Genomic DNA, 21,046 nt, shown 5'->3' on the forward strand with positions numbered 1-21,046 from the left:
CCCGCCCCTCACCCTGACCCCTGCAGCCTTAACCCTTCTCTCCGCCCTGCCCTGTGGATGCCCTTATGCATCCTGGGTCCTCCAGAGACCACACAGATCATGACCCCCTAAACGCACATTTGTCCCTCGCAGCTGTCCCACGCCTGACCAGCAGAGACCAGGTGAGGCCTGACTCCGCAGACCCCGCAGGTGGTCACAGGAGGAATGAACCATGGACAGGGGCAGGCTGCGAGAGGAGCGCACTGGGGCCCCTGACTGGATGGCTGGGGTGTGTCTCCTGGGGAGATGTGGGCCAGGCCCCGCCCACCCTGGGAACCCCGGGCCCCTTCCTTCATTCCAGGCCCTGCTGGAGGCTGAGGCAGGTGACTGCTGGGGATCGGATTAGCCGCTCCAGGTTAACTGGCCACCCCCGCCACCAGCGTGACAGATCCTGCTTGACATTTCCCTCGATAGTTAATTGATACCCAAGTAATTTGTCATGGAGACCTTGTTATATGCCAACTAGGTCCCCTAAGCTGTCAGCGTCTGTGCCCCAGAAACAAGATTGGCAAGTTAATAATGGAGGCTTAATCACGCTGTTTCCTGCTGGCACTGGAGGAGAATTACCCAGAGACAGGATGGGGCACCACTGGGCATCGTCAGTGCTTTCTAGGGCCTTGGGAACAGAGTGTCCCGAGACATCCCAAAGCCACTGCACCTTCCTGAGACGGCCCCTCCCGTTCCCCCAGCCGGTGTGTCGTCTTCTGGTGCAGGGTCCTGTCCACCGAGGAGCCCCGTCCAGAGGTAAACGGGGGCTGACTCCCCTCCCTGGCTCCAGGCACGGTGCACCCCCTCCCCCGACTGCGATCTTACCACAGTGATCATGGTCAGGCCAGGTCAGCCAGAACTGAGAGGCATGGCCTGGCGCTTCTGTGGGAGCCTTTGGGATAGTAAGGCCGCACTTTGCTTGGGAACGGAATGGGGGAGAAGATAAGCCTGGGCTTGCTGCCGGCGACCCGGCCCCCAGAGGACAGAGGCACCCTCGGAACGGTGCCCACACAGAGGGACAGAGCAGGCCGCACACAGCCAGCTCTGCTCCCGGAGTGAACCAACGAGCCAATTTTGTTTACGGTGCTTTACGTTGGTTTCTGTTGCATGTCACCTGGAGGGTTCTCGGCTCAAGCACCTACAGGTTCGTACCCCAGGACGTGAGCCCATCTGCAGAACCGGAGCGTGGTCTGGTCACACAGCACGGAGGAGCGCCTGGGCAGGAAGACAGCCTGGTGCCGGAAAGGGAGGCCTGGACAGAGGGCCAGGGCTGGCAGGGAAGGGGACTTTTCAGGACAGCACAGCCTCTGCCCTGGGGAGGAGGGAGCGCGGCCAGAGAGGAGTAAAAGTAGGGCAAAGGCTCCCTCAGCGCCCGGGCCGGCCGTGCCGGCGACACAGCAGCATTGGCTTCGGCACCAGGGACGGGGTGGCCTCCGGGCCCATAGCTTTGTGGGCCCAGAAGAGGGAACGGCGGACCCTCCCCGGCCCCCGAGGTTCGCAGACCATGCAGGTGACAGACACCCGAAAGTCATCATGGTATCCTTGTGCCTTAGAAACAGAAACTCAACCACTTTCCTGGGTCTCCCTGACAGAAGACGGGGCACAGGTTTCTGGGGGAGGGCCAGGGCGGGGCTGGGGCTCTCAAGAAGGGTGCTGTACCCTCTTCCCAGTAAGGAGCAGACCCAGGGAAGGGGCCACACGGAACCACGAAGGGGGGGACTCAACACACGAGAGGGGGTGGGGAGCGGTCCTTGGAGATGGATGCACAGCAGGCAGACCGGGCAACGGCGACGGGTGGGCGCGGAGCGTGGCTCGGAGCTCGCTGTCTTTCGCTGTGTAATCGATTATCCCAGAACGAAGATCTATGGCCTACGCGGTTTCTGAGGGATGGAACCTGGGGGTAGCTGGCTCGCTGGTCGGTTCAAAGCTGCTCACGAGGGGCACCTGGGTGGCTCAGTCAGGGAAGCACCTGCCTTCTTGGGTCCTGACCTCAGGGTCCTGGGATCTGCCTCTCCCTCTGCCCCTCCCTCTGCTCGTGCTCTCTCCCTCAGAAAAAAATAAATCTTCAGAGTCTCTCATGAGGTTGCACTCAAGAGGACAGCCAGGACTGTGGACATGGGAAGCTTGACCGGGGCTGGAGGGTGCACTTAGGAGATGGGGGGCTCCTTCCCCGCCGTGTGGAGCACACGGAGCGGCTTCCGACACGGCAGCTGACCTCCCTCCGAGGGCAGGACGGCAGGACAGAGCAAAGTCTCAACGATCAGCACGGCCAGAGGGTCACACAAACCGCGGGGCGGCAGATTGCTCGGAGCCGTCGTGGAGGCTGGCTACCACGGGCTCCAAGGAGAAACAGATTCAGACACGGCCTGACGTTTTTCACACATCAATAAAGAGATTCGTATCTTTGTTGCAGGGTTTGGGGGTGAGTAAGTAACAGGTACACGGGAAACAAACCAAACCCAAGACGTGGGGCGGTAATTAAGCCCCGGAAAGAGGCCGTACAAGAAAGGAGACGGAAGCACACGGTCCTCGCACGGAGCAGCGTGAGGGAGGACCTGACCCGCACACGCCGAATTCGCATCCAGCCAAACGGCGGAGACGGGTGGAAGGGAACAGTGCGAACAAACGCCCAGAAGGCCCAGGGGAGGGCTGGGGAGCTGCGGGCTCCTGCTCCGCGTCCTGCCCACAGCGGCCCCCGCCGGCTCCCCCCATGTTCCCGCCCCCTGCTTTGCTCTAGGTCTGCTGCCTGTCTATCTCCGACAGTGAGCCCACCTTCACCGTCCCCGGCCCCATTCTTCCGTCTGTTGGGTGCGGAACGACGGGGGAGGGGGCCCAGGCCTGTTCCCAAGCAACAGCCGCCGATGGTGGTAAGAAGCTGCCGGAGGTTGCCCCTGCTTCCTGGGGAGGCGAGCCGGGGAGAGCGGGCTGGGCTCCACCATCGCCACGCCGCCTCGTCTAATTACCCCGCGCTCTTCATTTGGATGTCAGCGCTGCGGCGTGCCTGTGCCTTTAATGAATAATTTGGTAAAACTCCACGCAGTGCCGGCCAGGGCAGTGCGGCAGGGACTGCTGGGGCTGGGCCGCGTCGGTGAGGAGCCCCCCCTCCACCAGCAAGTGCAGAGGCCTCGGGCTGGAACGCAGGACTCTGGCTCCTTGTCCCCAGCTGTTCCCACCAGACCCTGAAGGCCTAGGTCAAGCCCCTTCAGGATCCATCCAGGAAAGCAGCAGGAAAACAGACCCTCAGGGGTACGTGTACACCAGGGACTGGAACCCAGGTGGCCTTTGGGCCCTGGAGAGTTGGGACCCCAGGATCCTGGGGGAGGAGTGAGTGATGGTCGAAGGTGCTGAGGGGCCTGGCTAAAAACCAGAATCAAATGGGCCAATGCCTGTGGCCAGAGAGTGGGGGGTGGGGTGCTCCTTGGGACAGTTAGGATCACGGCCAGGCCTCCCCCGAGGCTTGTCTTTGGCCTGATCATGAAGGGTCACTCCTAGCCCTGGTGGCCCCCATTCCTGAATGGGACAAGAGCGGGGAGGGTCCACAGGCTGGGGTCCCCAAGGTAGGGAGACCCAAGGGGCCCAACTGTGACCCGCAATGGCCAGGCCAACCCACCTCACACGGGAGCCTCTCACTCCCAGCCCTTGGGCAGTGTGGGGACCTAGGGAAGGGAGGCAGAGGCTACTGGGTTAACAGGAAAATCTATTTGGGTCTGACTTGAATAATTGAGTGGCTCAAGACTTATTCTTGGCTCTGGGGCAGGCTGTGGTCTGTGAAGACGGACATCATCTCGGCCCTGTTTTTAAGGAGCTGAAACACCACCCGCTCAGGGCCCCCACATGACCTTCTGTGCTGGGGCAAGAAAGCAGAGCTCCTGTGGCGGGGCGTGGAGTGGGCAGGACATGCCCCCTGAAGCCCCCTCCCCACACACACATCTGAGTCTCTGCGAATGGCCCTGGCTGGCAGGTCCCCAGCTCAGCGTGCCCACATGACTCCTCCCTGCCACCGCCCATCTACCTGAACTCCCAGCCTGGCCCACGTCTGACCCCTGTACCCCTCAGCCCCGCCCCCTCTGAGAAGCCCTGGCCGTTTCCACGCCCGCATCCGCAGGGTGGGCAGGCTCTCCGCACACCGCCCGGCCGTCTATCTCTGATCTGCGCCCTGCACCTTGGTGGCTGTCGGAAGGGCTGAGGGGCCCCGGCACCCCCCGCCCCCCGCTGCAGGCTCTTCCTGGAGGGCAGCGTTGCCGTTACCAGACCCAGACAAAGACATCGCGAGAGAACTACAGACCAATAACCCTCGGCAATATTGATCTAAAGTCCTCAACAGAACATGCGCAGATCGAATTCGGCAGCAGGGCAAGAGGGCTGTACGTCATGAGCAAGTGCAATTCATTCCAGAAGCGCGGAGTGGCCCAAAATACGACAGTCCACCCACGGGACGCAGCACACTGCAGAGTGACGGAGAACGGTCCGTCCGACCGGCACAGGGAGCGCGGCACAAACCCGAGCCCCGTTCACGATGGAGACCCCGAGACTGGGCGCAGGGAGCCCCCTCGGCCCGAACGGGGCGCCGGTGCAGAGCCCGCGGCCTACACTGTCCCCAGCGGGGACCGAGCGCGCCTCCTCAAACCAGGACCAAGACAAGGACGTCTGCACTCGCCATTGGGATTCAACGTCCTACTGGAGTCCCAGCCGGACTGTCAGGCAAGGACAGGACGGGAAAGGGAGGAGGAGGAGGAACGCGATCTCTGTTTGCACGTGGCGGGACCTCACAGGGAGAACAGCCGAAGACTGTGTGTGCCCGCAGCCGCACGCAGGTGCACACACACGCAGAGCTAGGAAATCAGAGTGCAGCTGCAGAATACAAGACACAAAAGCCCGCGGTATTTCTGCATGTTAGCAACGAACGATCCCAAAATGAAGCTCAGGAAACAATTCCATTTACAATTGCATCAGAAAAAGCAAATACTTAGGAACAAATTTAACCAAAGGAAGGGTAAGACGTGAACACTGAAGGGGCGCCTGGGGGGCTCGGCGGGTTCAGCGACCGAGTCCTGGCTTCGGCTCAGGTCACGATCTCAGGGTCGTGGGACTGAGCCCCGTGTAGGGCTCTGCGCTCGGTGTGGAGCCTGTGGAGAGTCTCTCTCTCCCTCTGCTCCTCCCCATCCCTTTCTCCCTCTCAAAAAAATAAAATAAAATAAAATAAAATAAAAATAAAAAGTCTTGACACCGAAAACCACACGATGATATGGACAGAAGTTCACGGAGAAGGAAAGGAAAAGGCCTGGAGAGACTGAGCACCACTAGGGGGCAGCGCTCCAGAGGTGGTCAGTGCAGTGACCGCCACATGTCCCGCTGCCTTTTCACGGAAATGGACAAGCGGGTCCTGCAACTCACACAGAACTGCAGGGGCCCAGGAGAGCCGGCCATGAGGGGTCACGCGAAGGGTCAGAGATCTCTGTGCAGGAGCCGGAACCGCAGCCCTCTTAGAGGAGGTCTCCGCGACCCTGGATTAGGCAATGATTTCTTTAATGTGACACCGAATGCACCAGCAACAGACACATTGGACTTGACCGAATTTGACAGCTTTCACGCACAAGACACCACCCGGGGAGTGAAAAGCCAGCCCACAGACTGGAGGAAGCCCATGTGTGAGTTACGTAACCCGGAGGGGTCTGGTACACGGAGCACAGAGAGAACTCTCACAACAACACAACAGCCCCATTTCAGAAAGGGCAAAGATTTCTGCAGACAGTTCACCCAGAAGGATGTACAAATGGCCAATGACTGCATGAAAAGGTGCTCCCCGTCCTCCGTCCTCCGGGAAATGCACACCACACTTGGGGGCGCCTAGAATCGGAAGCGGCAGGGGGAGACCCGGGAGCCCTGTGCTTGCTGGGGAGCTGCGTGCCCCTTCCCCAGAAGGTAACACACAGCCGCCAAAGGACCCAGAGACCGCCGTCCTCGGCACACACCTGGGGGGACGGGACGCCCGTGTCCATACAAATCCCCACCCGCGTGCGCACGGCCGCGACACAGGCTCTCGCCGGACAACGGAGTCGCACTGGGCCGTCCGCAGTGGTCCCGCGTGGCACCACACCACGGAGAACCGAGAACATCCTGTGGTCAGACACGGGCGCAGAGACGGGAGAGCAGCCAGACGTGAAGGCTGCACACGGCGAGCCTCTAGGGACTCGGGTGCCCAGAGTAGCCAGGGCAGGGGAATGACGGCGCCCAGGGTGGGGGCGTCCCCGCAGGGTGACGAAGTGGCTTGGGAACTCGACACTAGAGTCGACGGCACGAGATTCTGAACATGCTAAAAATCAATGAATCATACACTTGAAAAAAAATGCTTAAAATGGCAGTTTTTGTGATGTGACTTTAATATCAAAACAAAACCCACTCGGGTGAGTTGTCTGTAAACTCCTCTCCACGCTCTGGCCTGTTCTTCATGGAGGGAGGTGGGGACCCCACTGTGGCAGGTCATGCCCACCCGGCCCCTCTGGTCACTGAGGAGCCAATGGCTTTCAGCAGAGCCCCCCTCCCGCCCCAGTGGGGAGCCAGGGCCATCTGCCTGCACCCCTTAGAGAGGGCGGGACCCTGGGGGTTGTTGCTGGGACCTGGTGCCAAGCCTCCCAGCCCCCCAGGGAAGCTCTCCTGTCCACACGCCTGCGGGGGGATCCATAAGGCACGGTCTGGACCTGCGAGGCCTGGTCTTGTCTGTGCAGCCCTCGCAGGACTTGCGTTCTGGGGGCCTGGGGTGGAGGGAAGGCTGGGAAGAGAGGGGGACTCCTTTCCTTCCTGGTTCTTCCTTCTCACTGGAGCTGTTAGGCAGCTTTGCAGCAGATGGCTGTCCACCCTGGCCTCCACGAACCACCCCCCCAAACGCTGTCCCTTCCTTTGTGCAGGACTGACGAGGCGGGCTCTGTGCCACACCCCTCCACACGGTGCACTGGGGTCTGGGGTGGTGCGTAGCTTAGCCCAAGGCCAGTTGGTAAGGGGCCGTCAGGCCGTTTGGGCCTGAACTCGACCCTGCACTCCCACCCCTGGTCCTGATGCATTTGGGCAAGAAAAGCCCTAGCCCGGGACAGAAGGGCTGGTGTTTACTGCCAGGCAGTTAAGGCCAAGAGCTTTGCAAGTGGGGGTGAGGGTGGGGACCGAGACCGGCTTGGACAGGAGGACGGAACCTGGTGCTTCCTTCCCACAAGCAGAAGTCCCCTGAAAGGCATGTGGAACATGCTGGGACCCGCCATGGGGAGAGCACCTCGTGGCCCTCCATAGCCCCACCTGCCCTGGAGCAATCCTGCCTCCCACGGAGCTGTCCCACACAGGGGCCACTGCCATCGAGTGGGGCCGCCTGACTCAGCCTCCCCCCAGCCACCCGGCCTCGTAAGGGGGCCTCGGGAGCACCAACGGAGCAGGAGGGGAAAAGGGCCAGCAGCCTGCCTCGCTCACTGTCCCTCCTCGTTTCTCCCCAGGGCTTGGGCCCCAGAGAAGAGCTCACTTCTCAAAAATGGAAGATGCTGGGGGGCGGGTGCTGAGCCCCAGGGTCGTCCAGACCGTGACGACCAGCTCTTTGAGAAATAGTATGAAAAGCAAGAAGGGCCTCTTAAAATAAGACTTGTCTGCAAATGCCAGGCGTGGAGGGAGGGAACCTGGAGGGCAAGCAGGCACGCAGAGGCCTGGGGGCCGTGGGTGAGGGGCACGGCCCCCGCAAGCTGGGCCTTGCAGCCCTCAGTGAGACAAGCAGCCGAGATAGGGCGTGCTGCGTCCCTGCAGGGGAGGCTGGGCTTGGGGTAAGGAGGCTGGCGGGGGAGGGCACTCCGGCCCGGACAGGACGTGTCTCAACTGGCTTCCAGCCTTGCAGCCCCTGGCAGGAGCGGCAGGGCCCGACACCGCTCCCCCTGGATCTCCGCGCCAGGCCTCTGGCACCCGGGCCAGCCCACAGGATCCCTGATCCCCGAGCGTGCCAGCGCTGGGCAGGGCAGCCAGGGACCAGGCCTGGCCACTTCAGTCTGCACCTGCCAGGGTCGGGGCAGAGGGCACTCTGTATGGCTGACTGGCCGGGGTGGAGGTGGGGGGAACCGCTGGTTTAGAAATGAGCTCCGGAAAGATAAAACGCAAAAGCAAACACAGCAGCAGAGCGCGCTGAAGGGCGGGCGGACGAGCAGCCGGGACAGACACACAGTCTGGCAGGCCTAAGCCCACCTGGGCACTTTAAGAACAAAAACAAAACACATCAAAGAACCCCCCAGAACCCTAAATGCCCTTCCTGGGCCCTGGGAGAGCACTGCTGGGCTCCTCCTGGGGCCGGTGCTCTGAGGTGGGACATGTGTCTCCTGACAGCCTCCTGCCCGAGACCTTGGAGCAGGAGGGACCACCGCCCGGGCCCACGCAGCAGGGCCAAGCCTACAGCCGTCCCTGTCACCGGAGTGGCCAGCATGTGCTGAGGCCTGCAGCTGGGGACCCACAGCTCCGGGCAGGAGCGGGAAGCTGGGCAGCCCGAGCGCTTCGCCGTGTCTGGCTCAGCTCCCCCACTGCCGCTGCTGGTCTTTGCGGTGTGTCCTGGGACCTCAGCTGTGAGCCTCGGGGGGCCTGTCCTCACCTTTGGACTCTTTCGAACCTCCCTTGGGGCACACCTTTGGCCCCTGTGCCTTCTGGCTCCTGGTAATGACATTGAGAAACGGCAGCATCAAATGCAGAGCCAGCCCGGGGATCCCCTGTCTCCCCAGGTGGTGCAGGAAGCCACCGCTGATTCGAGCAGGGAGAGACCCTGCTGGACAAGGGCCGCGTGCACTCCAGCTGGCCAGCGGCCACCCCGGAGAGCTCAGGGGCGGGGGCGGCCCATTCTCAGAACAGCTTAGCTGGGCTTAGGACAGTCCTCGACTTAGAAAAAAAAGCAGCTCGAGGCAAAGCCGACGGTAACCTCTCTGGGCCTGTAAATGTCACGCCTGTTCTGCGCGTGCACAGTGGGCCACGGGTCTGTCTCGTGGTGTGGTGCCACGGGAGGGCTGAATAACCAGCCCCACACCCGCCAGGTCTCCCACCAGACCTTACAGGACAAGAAGGACTATGGCTGGCACGCAGTTAAGGAAACCGAGGCCCGGAGAACGTCACGGCCATGGCAGCTTGTGAGGCCGAGTGAAAACCGGGTCCAGCTGACCCCCATGCCCTTCCTGCGGAGCCCACGCCTCGGCACCACACAAACCGTGGACAAGGAGGTGGGGGCAGCCCTGGTGGGCTTCAGGAATTCCCACCGGAGTCAGCCCAGTTCCCACATCCTGCTGCCCGGTCTCTACCATCCCTCCAGGGACTCTGCGTCCTCCTCCCAGCCCCGCAGGGAACGCGGCCCCAGCACGACCAACCGACACTGTCGCCACCGCCAACGAGCGCGCAGCACTCACCTCTCCTGTGCTGGTGCGGGGGGCCCCGGGGCTCCCAGGGTCCTGCGGATGTAGTCTCGAGAGCGGATGTCAGCCTGAGGAGAGGGGTTCCCGTGAGAGGTGCTGGCGTCTGCACAAGCCCCCACCCCACGACACCCCGGTGCCAACTCTTGCTTCCTGGACAAAGTCACACAGGTGACACCAGGCTGTCACAGGCCCAGCCTCCGGGAACAGGAGCTGCAGCCCGGTGAAGGACACAACGGCCGGTCCCGGAAGGGCCCGCGCGGACAGGCTGAGCGGGAGGCCGTGGGTTGTCCCCGGGACCCAGCGGCGCCCCGGGGCTCCTGCCGGCTTCGTGGCCTGTGCTGCTGGAGCCTGTGGTTCTGCCCCAGCCTGCTCTCCCGGCTCCCGGCTGTGTCCGCTACAAGCCCCCCCGCACCCAGGGAAGGTCTGCGGAGTCATGAGCACGGTGGTCGAGCCCACCTTAGAGACGGGGCTCTGGCCATGGCGGGACCCCAGAAATGCCCCCTAGAGGCCCAGATCCTCACAGCCCAGCGACAGAGAACCAGGGGCCGCGAGTCACAGCCACGCGCGGGCTGCTGCTGCCACCTGCAGGCCGTCCTGCGCACCAGCAGCGGGGAAGGTGCCAGGTCCCCAGGAGGTGGCTGTGGCCAGAATGTCACTGGGGAGCTGAGCTGTGTGGAGCAGCTCTCAACAGTGTGGCTGGGGTCCCTGGGTCACCTCGAGATGTCCCGGCACAGGTCACGGGGAGATGGGGGAGGCAGCAGGGAGGGAGTTTTCCAGGCGCTTTGCCCTCCTGTTCTACAGTAGCAGCACTGAGCCAGGAACCTGCGCTCCAGGGCTGCACAGCACAACCGGCATCTCTTGTCTAGAAGGGCTCCCCCAGCTCCTCTGAGTGGCCCAGAGAGCCGCTGCTTGTGACTCACACCCAGGTCCCCGCGGGGAGCCTTGAAGGGCTCGCGCCACCCTGGCTCTGGCGGCCCCTTCCTCGGAGCTTCCTGCCGGCGTCAGATTCATGCCCACCCCAGGGCCTTGACAGATGTGGGTCCCTGAACTCGGACCGCCTTCCCCCTTCTCCGGCTGGTCTCCTCCTGAGGACGGTTTCTCCGGGTCCTCACGCCCCAGGCTTCCATGGGACACACACTTCCCTGAGACTGGTGATGCCCCGTCACCACCGAGCCACCAACTTGTGCTCAGTTCTAGCCCCTATGGGCTGCGTTTCTTCTCAGCTGAGTCCACCTGGTCCCCAAAGTTCCGTCCCACCCCCAATTCCCCCGTCCCTGATGTAGGTGCTGGGGGCCTGGCCCAGCCACAACCCACAGTCTCCTGACTGATGACCGGTCCAGAATGAGGCTTGCTGAGCACCGCCTGAAGCCCCGCGGAGGACCGGGGGCTCCCTCCCAGGCCAGCCGGGCAGGTTGGGCACCGAGGGGTTCGGCAAGGGTGGGCAGGCCGCTCTGCCACCCGAGCCGCTATCAGCTGATGTTCCCGATGACCCCAGTACAGGACATAGGACGGTGCAGGAAGCTGACGCTGCAAGCAGGCCAGGGCGCCAGGAGGAGCTCTGCTGCCCCCGCCTATCCCCAGGGCCCAGCGAGGCCCAAGCACCTGCCACAGGAGCTTGTGCCGAGGGCAGAGCAGCGGGCGCACGTGGCCCACCCACCTGTCGCACGGGCTCCGGGATCCGGAACCTGCAGCAGCCTTGGGTCAGACGCACGGCAGCCTCCAGGCTTATCTTGTGGCCCACAGAGACATAGAGGGGCTTGCTGCTGTGGTCGTGGCTCTTCAGGGCCTAGGACGAGGAAGGCAGAGTTAGGGCACAGTCTAGACAAGCCCCGGGGGCTTCACGACAGGCAACAGGTTGGGGGCAGGCCACGGCGAGGACAGCCCAGAGGTCCCCTCCACACAGCCAGGGGCGGGGAGCTCAGGGCACCTCCTGGCTCCGTCAGAGGGGCGGGGGGAGGCGGGCAGGGTCTGGGGCGCAGGAGCGACTGGGTGCGTGTCTGTGGGTCCCAAACCCCCTGGGGGTGCAGGCCCGGGCAGCTCACCATGCCCAGGACGGTCCCAGAGCCTCCTACCAGGGGAAATGAGTCCCCTCCAGCCTGCAGAAGTCGTATCTGGAAAACAGGAAGAAAAAACATGCAAAAAGCCTTTTCTCGGGGCGCCTGGGTAGCTCAGTGTGTTGGGCCGCTGCCTTTGGCTCAGGTCATGATCTCAGGGTCCTGAGATCGAGCCCCGCATTGGGCTCTCTGCTCAGCAGGGAGCCTGCTTCCTTCTCTCTCTCTCTGCCTGCCTCTCTGCCTACTTGTAATCTCTCTCTGTCAAATAAATAAATAAAATCTTTAAAAAAAAAAAAAAAACCTTTTCTCGTTGGAAGGCAGAGGGTAGGCCTGAGCAGCCGCTGGGCGAGGCGGGGGAGGGCCCAGGTCTCCACGTGGTCTGTCCTCGCGAAGCCAAGCGGTCTCGTGGCCATGGGTATACCCAACCCATGAGTGAACTCGGCATCCAGGAGGCAATCCCTACACCGCCTGACCCTGACGAGGCCCTTGGAACTCAGTTCTCTCTTCCTTGTTCTGCGAACAAGGAACCAGGGCCTGGAGAAGAGGCAGCAGCCCACCCAGGCCCCAGGTCTGATGCCTGGAGGCGCCGGGCTGCCATGAAGGCCTGGCACCCCCCCACCCAGCTTGGCGTTTCCTATGGGCCAGAAGCCCTCCCTGCCACGCTCTCTCCTGCGAGGAATTTAGGATGTTTGACTCAACCCAACAAAGTCTTTTTAGGGGCGGTGATTGGTCCACTGAGTGACTCAGGAGCCCTCAGTTGGGTCTGGGGCCCGTCACCTCCACCGCCAACTGTTCTGGGCAGACACGGGTCTGCCCGGAGGAATGAGACAGATGTGATCACTGTTCTCGGAGTCTGCCATCCAGCGGTAGAGGCAGACGTGCCACCGGGTCCCTCTGGAGTGGGTGTCACGCTCCCAGTGCCAGCCTCGAGGGGCCAGAGGGGGGTGGTGTTGGGAGAAGGTGCAGTGAGGAAGGGCCGAGGCAGGCTGGGCAGCACCAACCCTCAGGCCCTGGACTGGGGCTGGCGAGAAGCAGAGAGGGCCTCACGGGCTCCCCAATGTCCTGTCCCCAGTGACTGGAGGCCCTTGCCCTATGCGGGCTGCCGCAGCAACGCAGAGGTAGCAGGGATGGGAGCGGCAAGCACATGCCCAGAGGCTGGAGAGCTCAGAGGGCACTACTCCAGGCAGCCGCTGTGACCCCCGACCCAGGGGCGACACGGGCCTCCACGGAGAACGGCGGGGCTTTCTTCTCTGGGATGAGGAGAGTGCCGGCAGGCCAAGCCGGATCAGAGGTGCCTATGCGGCGGGCCCCTGCGTGGCCCCACAGGCCCTCTCCCTGTCCTCCCCGTGTGCGGGCGTCGCCGCGGCCCTCACCTTCTCCCTGTGCTGGGCGTCGTTCTCCAGCCCGTCCACCTGCAGGAGCTTCTTGGCCACCCCAACGCAGGGCAAGTCTGTGAGGACGCCGAGGTGGCAGGCCACTCCGAAGCCTACGGGACAGAGGGTCAGGCTGGGTGGGCGGGTGGTGAGCCCAGCAGTGCGGAGACGGTGCAGGGACAGAGGACAAACCAGAGCGTGCCGAGTGTCCCCAGGTAAGCAGAGGCCTGTCGGCAGACTGAGCACCGAGGAGAGAGGACGGGGAGAGCCGCCTGACCTGGGACGTGGCCCTCTGCCTCACATTCACGGTTGTCAGGCTGGGGCGGAAGAGGCCTCCCTCCCCCTGGCGAGGTCGGGGGCCAGATTAGTTCACGAGGCTTCACCCCGGCTCTCCTCCCACTTTCTGGCACTTTCCATCCTCTTCTCCTCTTTGCAGCTGCCGTCAGGCCTCAGCTTCCCTCCCAACTCACTCTTGGGGCTCCCGCCAGGCAATGCGTGTGCCGTGGCTGGGGGCCTGGCCCCACGCCGGCACCCACGGGTCCCAGGGCCAGCCTTCCTGGGTCCCTCTGCTGCCCCACCCTCAGGCTTGTGGCCCCCCACAGGTCCCTCTGGGGTCAGCGTCCCAGGGCGCAGGTGGGTGCAGAGTTTCCCAGCGCCAGCGGGGAATGGGCACTCCGGTCTGGCTTCGGTGAGGGCCTGTCACTGCTTGAGGTGGGACGCGTGGGACGAGGTGGGACAGGCTCGCAGAGCAGCAGCCAGGACAACGGGCCGAGTGGGCCTGCAACGGGCCGGCGCAGAGCGCTAGGGGAGGCCCCGGGGCGAGCAGGAAAGAGGCGAGAGTGACAAGCAGGGCGGGGTCCTGACGACGCAAGCAAGCCCAGGAAAGCGCGGCCAGGGCCTGGCTGGCGGCAGAGGGCCCGGGGCAGGGCACAGGCACTCCACAAGCACACTGGTCGGAACTGCCCCCTCCTGGGCCCTGTCTTTCGGGAGCAGGATTACCTCGGTGGTGGAGAACCCCGTTTCCATCCACAAGGAGGACCTGGAAGAGCCACAGGTGAAAGTCAGTCGGCCAAACCGCCCCTCCCCATCAGGCCAAGGCATCCTGGAGCAGGACGGGCAGGCTGCCACGTCTGGGGGGATGGAGGCTTTTTAGAAAATCTGAGCCTCTCCTCAAGGTAAGAGTGCCTCCTTTCCAGGGAGTTCCGAGGTCTCCCCGCGTGGCGGGTTGTGCGGCTGGCCCAGGCCTTCCCTCCTGGGTGGACACCGAGGCCCTTCTCCCCGGAGTCGAGTACCTGCCTGGGGCACAAGGCGGGGCTCCTTCTCCCGCAGCCGCCGCACCGCGTCCACCAGGAAGGGCACCTCTCGGAAGGCCAGGAAGCCCGACACGTAGGGAGCCGTCAGGCTAACCATGCAGCAGTCCTCATACACCACCTGTCACCGGGCACCCAGGTCACAGGCGGGCGTGGCCCTCGGCCCTTCGTCCTTCCAGCCTCATGGAGCTGCCAGCTCCCTCCCTGTCTGCCAGCGCCAAGTCCCCAGCCCCACCCATCTGGGGGGAGAGTGCCTGGTGACAAGGTGATCATCCTGCAAATGGGTGAGGGGGAGCCAGCCTGGGGCCTTTCAAGGGTGCTCACACGCTTCCCGCACCGGACCCTCCTGCTCGGGTCCCCGCTGTCCGCCCCACACCCGGAGGCCGGCCGTCAGGAGGCTCAGAGAAGACAGAGCACGTCTGTGAAGTACTGACAGAGGAAGGACGCCGCTGCCCCCGTCAGAAGCCAAGGCCAGGCCTTCAGCGCTCACGAGCACAAGAAAGGCCAGCCAGGCTCTGTGAAAAGAGATTTCAAAGAATCCAGAAAAAGACAGGTGGGCTCAGAGCTAGACAATCTGAAAGAGAAAACAGGTCCCAAGGGACAGGAGTCGAAAGAGAGACCGAGAGGCGGCCAGAGGAAGAGCCCTGGGCCGTCCAAACCACACCTTCAACCCCCTCTGGAAGCTGGGCTCGAAGTGCCTGTGCCCCAGAGAAGGGGCCGCTGTCGCCAAGCACGAGGCCGGGGCCTGGGCCTCCAGCATCCTGACGGCGGACTCGCGGAAGCTTATCCAACTGCCAGTGACGCAAAGCGGGGGGCTCTGGGCCACAGACAGGGCAGAGAAACGACTTGGCGGTGAGCCGGGCAGCTGGAGTGGAGCCCCAGGATGCTTAAATGTGGCCCGAACTCACAGGTTCACGGCTGCTTATGTCCGAATCTGTCCACACAAGCTCCAGAATCCGGGGATCCACAAGGAAAGGACATGAAGCTCCGCGGACACCTCGTCCACGGCACGACCCAGGGACGAGCCCGTGACAACCGTCCGGGCGCACCTACAGGCGGAAGCGAGCGGCCGGGAGCAGCAGAGGCAGCTCTCGATCTGGGCTGGGCGAGGACTGCTGGGGACTGGGGGCGGATGGCCGGCACCGGGGGCTGGTCGGAATGAGGCCTGTGGGCAGTCCTGGCCAGCGGGGCCTGAGGGAAGAGGCGTGGGAGGACAGGGGACCAGCAGGGGCCTTGCAGGAAGACGCGGCCTCTGGGGAGAAACAGGGGAACCCTGCAGGGTTATGTAGAGAACAAGGCCAGGAGCGTGAGGCCCTCCGGGGACAAGAGTCAAGAGGTGGAAGGCCGTCGTCGGCTCGGAAAAGGACACCACTTGCTGGAGAGACTACACGTCACTGTCCCTCGCTACCTGAGAAACCCAGCCGGCCGCCCACAGCCCAGGGCCTGCAGACACCCGTCGAAGCACGGCTCGCCACGCACACGGAGGGCCGCGCCCGCTCAGACGGCGATGACCTGAACTCGCGACTCGGTGAGTAAGCGCCGCTGGCTGCCGTGCGGTGGTGGCGGACAGTGCGCTATTCCTACACGCAGAGGAGAGCACGAGGCAAAAGTTAACCACTCACGACGGCCAGAAAAGCCAGAGCGCGTGGCCCAAGAGGAGAAACAGAGCGATGGGGCCGGGCACGTCAAGTCTCGATTCAAGCAGCATTCCAGAAAGAAAGGAAATCTGACCCCACACATTCAAAGAGCGAGCTGCCGGCTTGGGGACAGGGACCTGCACCGGCCAGCTCGGAAAGTACTTGAGTGAGCGAGAGCAGTAAAGGAAACAGGCACGGTCACGGGCACCCCCGGCCGGAGTCCACGTGACGTCCATGTGGTGCAAGGGCAGCAGGGGGCTCCACGACACGTCCGACCCCTGCGGACGGGAAAGCAGTAGCAGCTCGAGAGGCAACTGGGGAAAAGAGACGCAGACAGGGATGCAGAAGGGGCTACGGGACCGGGGAGACTGCTGTCACGGAGGTCCCTCCGGGGACAGGCCTGCTGAGGGGCTCCTGGGGAGCTGTCACCACCTCTTGGAGACACCTGCAGAGCCTTTGCGATGCACACGGAAAATGCGACAAGTGGGCAACGGCTGGGTCTGAGCAGAGAGGACACGCGGGTTCAAGGTGTCGCTCTTACAGCATTTCAGTGTTTACACGTTTCCCAGTTAGAAATCTGGAAAAAGGGACAAACTCAGTCGTGTAACAGGTGTGTGAGCACGAGCCGGTCGGCGGTCCCTGGCAAGATCTGCAGCTTTCAGCCTCAGTGGTGACGTGGCCCCGAACACTCAGTCTCTGTGCATTTAGACCGGCCGGACTCGGGGGGCACTCGGTTCAGTCCTGGGGCCAGACGTAGAGCTGGACACTGCTAAGTGTCCTGGCATCGCAGGGGGCCAGCAGCGGGGGAGCTGGAAGTCAAGTCAGCGAGCCTCCGAACAGAGCGGGGCAGAGGGAGGGAGAGCACAGAGCGGCCTTCAGAGGGCGGGACGGTGGATGTGGAGGAAGGTGGGAATGGTCTGGTCTCCGCTCCCTTGGGAAATACGAAGCAGGCGTCCAACCACCGGGCCCTGGTGCGAGGCCCCATCCATCAGGGATGCTGAGGAAAGGGCTCCAGGCTGCACAGGCCACCACAGGGACACCTATTTAAGGAAGCGGACTTCCAGGTCGTACATGGGGTTCTCTTTCTTTCCAGAACTGAGCTGGGGCTCTGGGATTTACGTATTCTTAAAAGCTTTATTGGGATAGAATTTACTACCACAAAGTTCCTTGTTTGGAGCACGTACTTCAATGTTACTTATGGAGTCGTACATCCTTCTGATCCTAGAACACTTTCATGACCCCCCACCCCCAAATAAATCTTGCTTCCATCAGGAGTCACCCTGTCCCTCCCTCTCCCTGCCCCTCAGCAACCCAGCGTTTACTTTCTGTCTCCAGATCCACCTAAGGGGTCTGCGGACGCCTGCGGGAGGCTGACCGGGCAGACCTGCCACCAGGCACTTCAGAGCCTCCGCACCAGACCGTGGCCGAGCCCCTCTCCTGGTCTAAGCTCCCCAGCGCGGGACGATGAACGCGGGGTCTACCCAAGCAGCAGGCACTCTGCTCCGTGCCGGGGCTCCAGGAGGAAGACAGGCTCCCCCCACGCTTGAGAACCTGGTCAGTGCGGTGACTTGGTTACGAGGGAGAAAGAGACCACGGCCGGGGACGAGAGGCGGTGAGCCCCGCAGCGAGGGGAAGAACAGAGACGGACCCTGGGAACTCGGTTCCCCGAAGTGAGACTAGCGGACGTTTATTTTCTGAGGGCCAACGCCTCGCCTTGCACGCGCGCTCACTTACCCTCACAACCGGGCTGTGTCTGTTCCCGAGTTAGAAAAGGACGTGAGGGGCCTAGGGGGTGGAGTGGGAGTGGCAGAGGGGAGGTAAGGACCCCGGCGGTCTGGTTCCCGAGGCTGTGCCCCTTCCCCGAGGCCACCCTACAAATGGACCGGGGGAACCCGGGGGCCAGGCTCCCGGGCCACCCCAAAGCCAGCTCTCGGCGTGCGGCGGGCGCTCAGTGCGTGTCTGCCACGTTTGGGCTAAAGGTCCTCCCGGCGAAAGGGAAGACACAGAAGCGGGAACACTCGGTCTTCGGGAGCAGCCGGGCAGGGAGGGCGAACCTCGGAGCTGCACAGCTTGTCAGGCTCTTCTTCAGTCAAGGCTTCCTCAACCGTGGACCCCAAACGAATCCCGGGCATCCCGCGGACTCGGGCGCCTCCGAGGGTCCTCCACGGGCAGGCCCGGAGCGAGGCGCCTGCCGCCACAGCGGGTGGGCACAGCGACGAGGCTCCCATCGCTGCGGAGCTCACGTTCTGGGAGGGCAGAGGGACGCGCCACTCCCACCCCAGCGCAGAAAAGGGGAACAAGAGGGCTGAGTAATTCCTGGTTTGGCAGGGCAGGGGAGGGCAGGGGAGGGCAGGGGAGGTGCCTGCGGGGACCTTAACTTATCAGCAAGCACAGCCCCGGGGACCAGGCGGCCCCAGAGCGGGCTCCGACCTCTGAGCGAGCCAGGCGGAGTCCCTCAGGTCGGTCGCGCTGCTGGCAGCACCCAGAGGGTCACAGCGGGCAGAGCCGACGGCAGGAAACCCCGGGAGGCTGACGGACGGGGCGCGGCGGGGGGCAGATTCCTGAGCACGCAGGAAGGGCGAAACGGAGCCAGCGCGGGACAGGGCGGAGCTGAAGGTGTGCGTGGGCCCTGGGGACACGGGGACGCGCAGCCGGGGCAGCTCGGGCGCACGCTGCGGGTCGCGCGGATGCGACGCCGGACGCGGTGGACCCGAAGCCGACCGGAGAGACTCGGACGTCAGGTCACGAAGCCTCCCCCACCCCGTTCCTACTTCGCTCCGTCCTTCTGCAAAGGCTTCCCGACCCGCTCAGGGAACCACGGAAGCGGACGCGGGCTGTGCGGGCGCCGCGCGGGGTTACCTCGAGCTCGGGGTAGCTGAGCACCACCAGGGACGCGCAGGCGCGGACGCTGTCGCCCTTGACGAAGGACACGTCCACGCCCCCGACCCTCCGCAGCCCCGAGAAGGCCGCGTCCCGCTGCCACGCCTCCGTGTCCCCGACCACGACGAGGGTCTTCAGCCGGGCTTGCTCCCTGAGGGGGACACACGTACGTCCAGCGGATTCCGGACCCCGCACGTCCGGGCCCGGTGCGGCGGGGCCTTGAGGCTCTTCCCTGGGGCACTCCCGGTCTCACCACCCTCTTCCCGGGGAGCCGGCCTCGGGGACCCCCGCTCCGCGGTCCCGACACCCGGCCCGGGGACGCCCCCTCCGCGGTCCCGAAACCCCCGCCCCGGGGTCGCCCCCTCCGCGGTCCCGAAACGCCCGGCCCGGGGTCGCCCCCTCCGCGGTCCTGAACCCCGGCCCGGGGAGCCCCGCCCCGGGACACCCCCTCCGCGGTCCCGACCTCCTCTTCCCACCGCACCGAGACCCGGCGCCGGAAGCAAGCCCCGCTGACCTCAAGGACTACAACTCCCGAAGCCCCTTTCGTCTGCGCACCGGAAGCGGGACGGGCCCCCACACCCCAAAGTCACTCCAGACCCCAAAACTTGGCAGCCAGCCAACCGCCTTACCGTTTCCAGAACGACAGAGTTTCCTCAGGCGGCGGCGCCTCAGCCTCCCCGGCCATGGCGCGCCCCTCAAGGGCCCTTTCCGGTGATGTCGCTTCCGGCTCACGTCACTTCCGGAGGCCCGCGCGCAGGCGCCCGGCCGTCTTCGTGGGCTCGGAGCGGCGGGCTGGGTTCGGGGTCGGACGGCTGTGCTTCCGGACGCCGCCGCCTAGTGGCGGGAGGCTCCGGGGAGCCGCGGAATGGGGAGTCCGAGCGCGTGCGCGGGAGTCTCCGTCTAGGCGAAGACTGGGGCAGCGCGCAGAGGGCCGCGAAGCCGAGGGGTGGGCGGACCGGGGCTGGCCGCGGGCAGGGCGGGGCGGCAGCAGGGCGGCTGGCACAGCGCCGTCTGCTTGCTGCTGGGGAGGACGCCAGCCGCAGGCTCTGGGCACCGGGAGGTGTGCGGTGCGCGCGGGGGCGCGGGGCGGGACCGGCCGTCCCTCCCGGCCTTCTCCGCACTCTGCCGCTCCGGCTGGGACGCGGCCACCGAGCAGCAACCCCGTCCCCGGCACTGCGACTTCCGGCCCAGCGGCCGCGGTGGACGTCCTGAGAGCAGGACGCGGCCGACCCCGGGCCAGATCCCTGGGTCACCGCCACACTGCTCGCGGACAGCCGTCGGAGCGTGGACTCCGAGCTCCTCCGCGGGAGCACGTTCACTCCGCGCTCCCTTGTGCCAGCCTCGTGCTGGGCGCGGGGGTCACGGCGTCCTCGCGTGCCTGCGGCGAGGACCAGGAGGGGCCAGCCCATTTGACGCCGGCGGTGGGGAAGCCTTCTCTGGGGGCGCAGAGGAGCCCGGGCAAAGGGCACAGCACGTACAAGGGTCCTGTGGTAGGCAAGACGGTGTATCTGAGGCAGAGAAGGCGGCCCGCGAGGCTGACATGGAGGCACTTGGCCCACGGTGTATGTCCTACCGGCGGATCAGAGGAGTGTGGATAGGAACAGTCTGAATACAGACCGCGACAGGAGACATGGGCGTCCGAGGTTCGGGAAAGCCGTGCCAGAGCATTTCACAGCTGCCAGGGCCTTGAAGGACAGGCAAGTGTCCAGCAGGGAGAAGGAATGAGGACCACTTCTGGGTACCACTGCACCCCAGGCACGGCGCCCTGTCCTCTCCCCGCACTGTCTTCTCTCTCGCCACAGCACTGAGGTGCTGTACACACCGAGAAGCTGGGGCTTAAAGAGGTCAAGGGCTCGCTCAAGGCCATAAAACTGGCAAATGGGAACGCCCAGATTCACACTGGGGTCTGCCCGGGACGTGTTGTGTATGGGGTTGTGGCACACGCGGTGTGGATGAGGAGGACCTTGGATTGGGGGCCATTCGTGGGCCTGCTGAGCTGGAGCCAACGTGGCTCTGGGCAGAGGCTCTGCCATACTTTGGGGTACAGGCAATCGGGGGCAGGGAATGCTGGGCCCCTGGGGCACTCCTTATCAGGCTGGGTGTGGAGGAATGGGGCAGGGCCGGGGGCAGGTCTGTGTAGGATGTGCCAGGCCTTGGGGTGGCACTGTATGGGCTCCAGCTGGGGCCCTTCCCACTTTTCCCTGCTCTTGCCTCAATGGCTCCTCCAAATCCTCCCACCTCCTCAGACGCAAACAGTGTCCTGCTCCCCCCAGGCCCCTGAAGAGGTGAGGTCAGCACTTGCCCTGGCGCTGCCTTTCCCGTTGGAGCTGGGACCCACAGTACCTGTGCACAAGCTTA

The 21,046-nt window shown here is 64.2% G+C and overlaps 1 protein-coding gene across 3 annotated transcripts; it reads right to left on the reverse strand.

The window, feature by feature from the left end:
* Positions 1–6,389: 6,389 nt before the first annotated feature.
* ENDOV (endonuclease V) lies at positions 6,390–19,373 on the reverse strand. Of its 3 annotated transcripts, XM_044247257.1 has the most exons (9): positions 19,318–19,373; positions 18,668–18,839; positions 14,158–14,292; positions 13,861–13,900; positions 12,862–12,974; positions 11,477–11,545; positions 11,092–11,220; positions 9,429–9,502; positions 6,390–8,688 (listed from the first exon to the last, which is right to left on the reverse strand). In XM_044247257.1, the coding sequence occupies exons 1-9, from the start codon at positions 19,371–19,373 to the stop codon at positions 8,598–8,600; spliced, it is 879 nt and encodes a 292-aa protein (XP_044103192.1). In that variant the 3' UTR covers positions 6,390–8,597. The 3 variants fall into 3 exon arrangements, with proteins under 3 accessions (XP_044103192.1, XP_044103193.1, XP_044103194.1); XM_044247258.1 differs by lacking the exon at positions 14,158–14,292; XM_044247259.1 differs by lacking the exon at positions 6,390–8,688 and having other exon boundaries at positions 9,428–9,502; positions 14,154–14,292.
* Between the last annotated feature and the right edge of the window lie 1,673 nt (positions 19,374–21,046).

Source organism: Neovison vison, chromosome 5 (genome assembly GCF_020171115.1).
Source record: "Neovison vison isolate M4711 chromosome 5, ASM_NN_V1, whole genome shotgun sequence".
In the NCBI taxonomy this organism is placed as follows: domain Eukaryota; kingdom Metazoa; phylum Chordata; class Mammalia; order Carnivora; family Mustelidae; genus Neogale; species Neogale vison.

What these genes read in the sequence shown, in the direction of transcription:
- ENDOV (XM_044247257.1), bottom strand. Translation starts at nt 19,373, where the DNA reads ATGGCCGGGGAGGCTGAGGCGCCGCCGCCTGAGGAAACTCTGTCGTTC. An exon ending in AGCCCCGCCTTGTGCCCCAG is followed by an intron (nt 13,901 to 14,157) that starts GCAGGTACTCGA and finishes TGGCTCTTCCAG; the next exon opens with GTCCTCCTTGTGGATGGAAA. An exon ending in CTGGGACCGTCCTGGGCATG is followed by an intron (nt 11,221 to 11,476) that starts GTGAGCTGCCCG and finishes TCCTCGTCCTAG; the next exon opens with GCCCTGAAGAGCCACGACCA.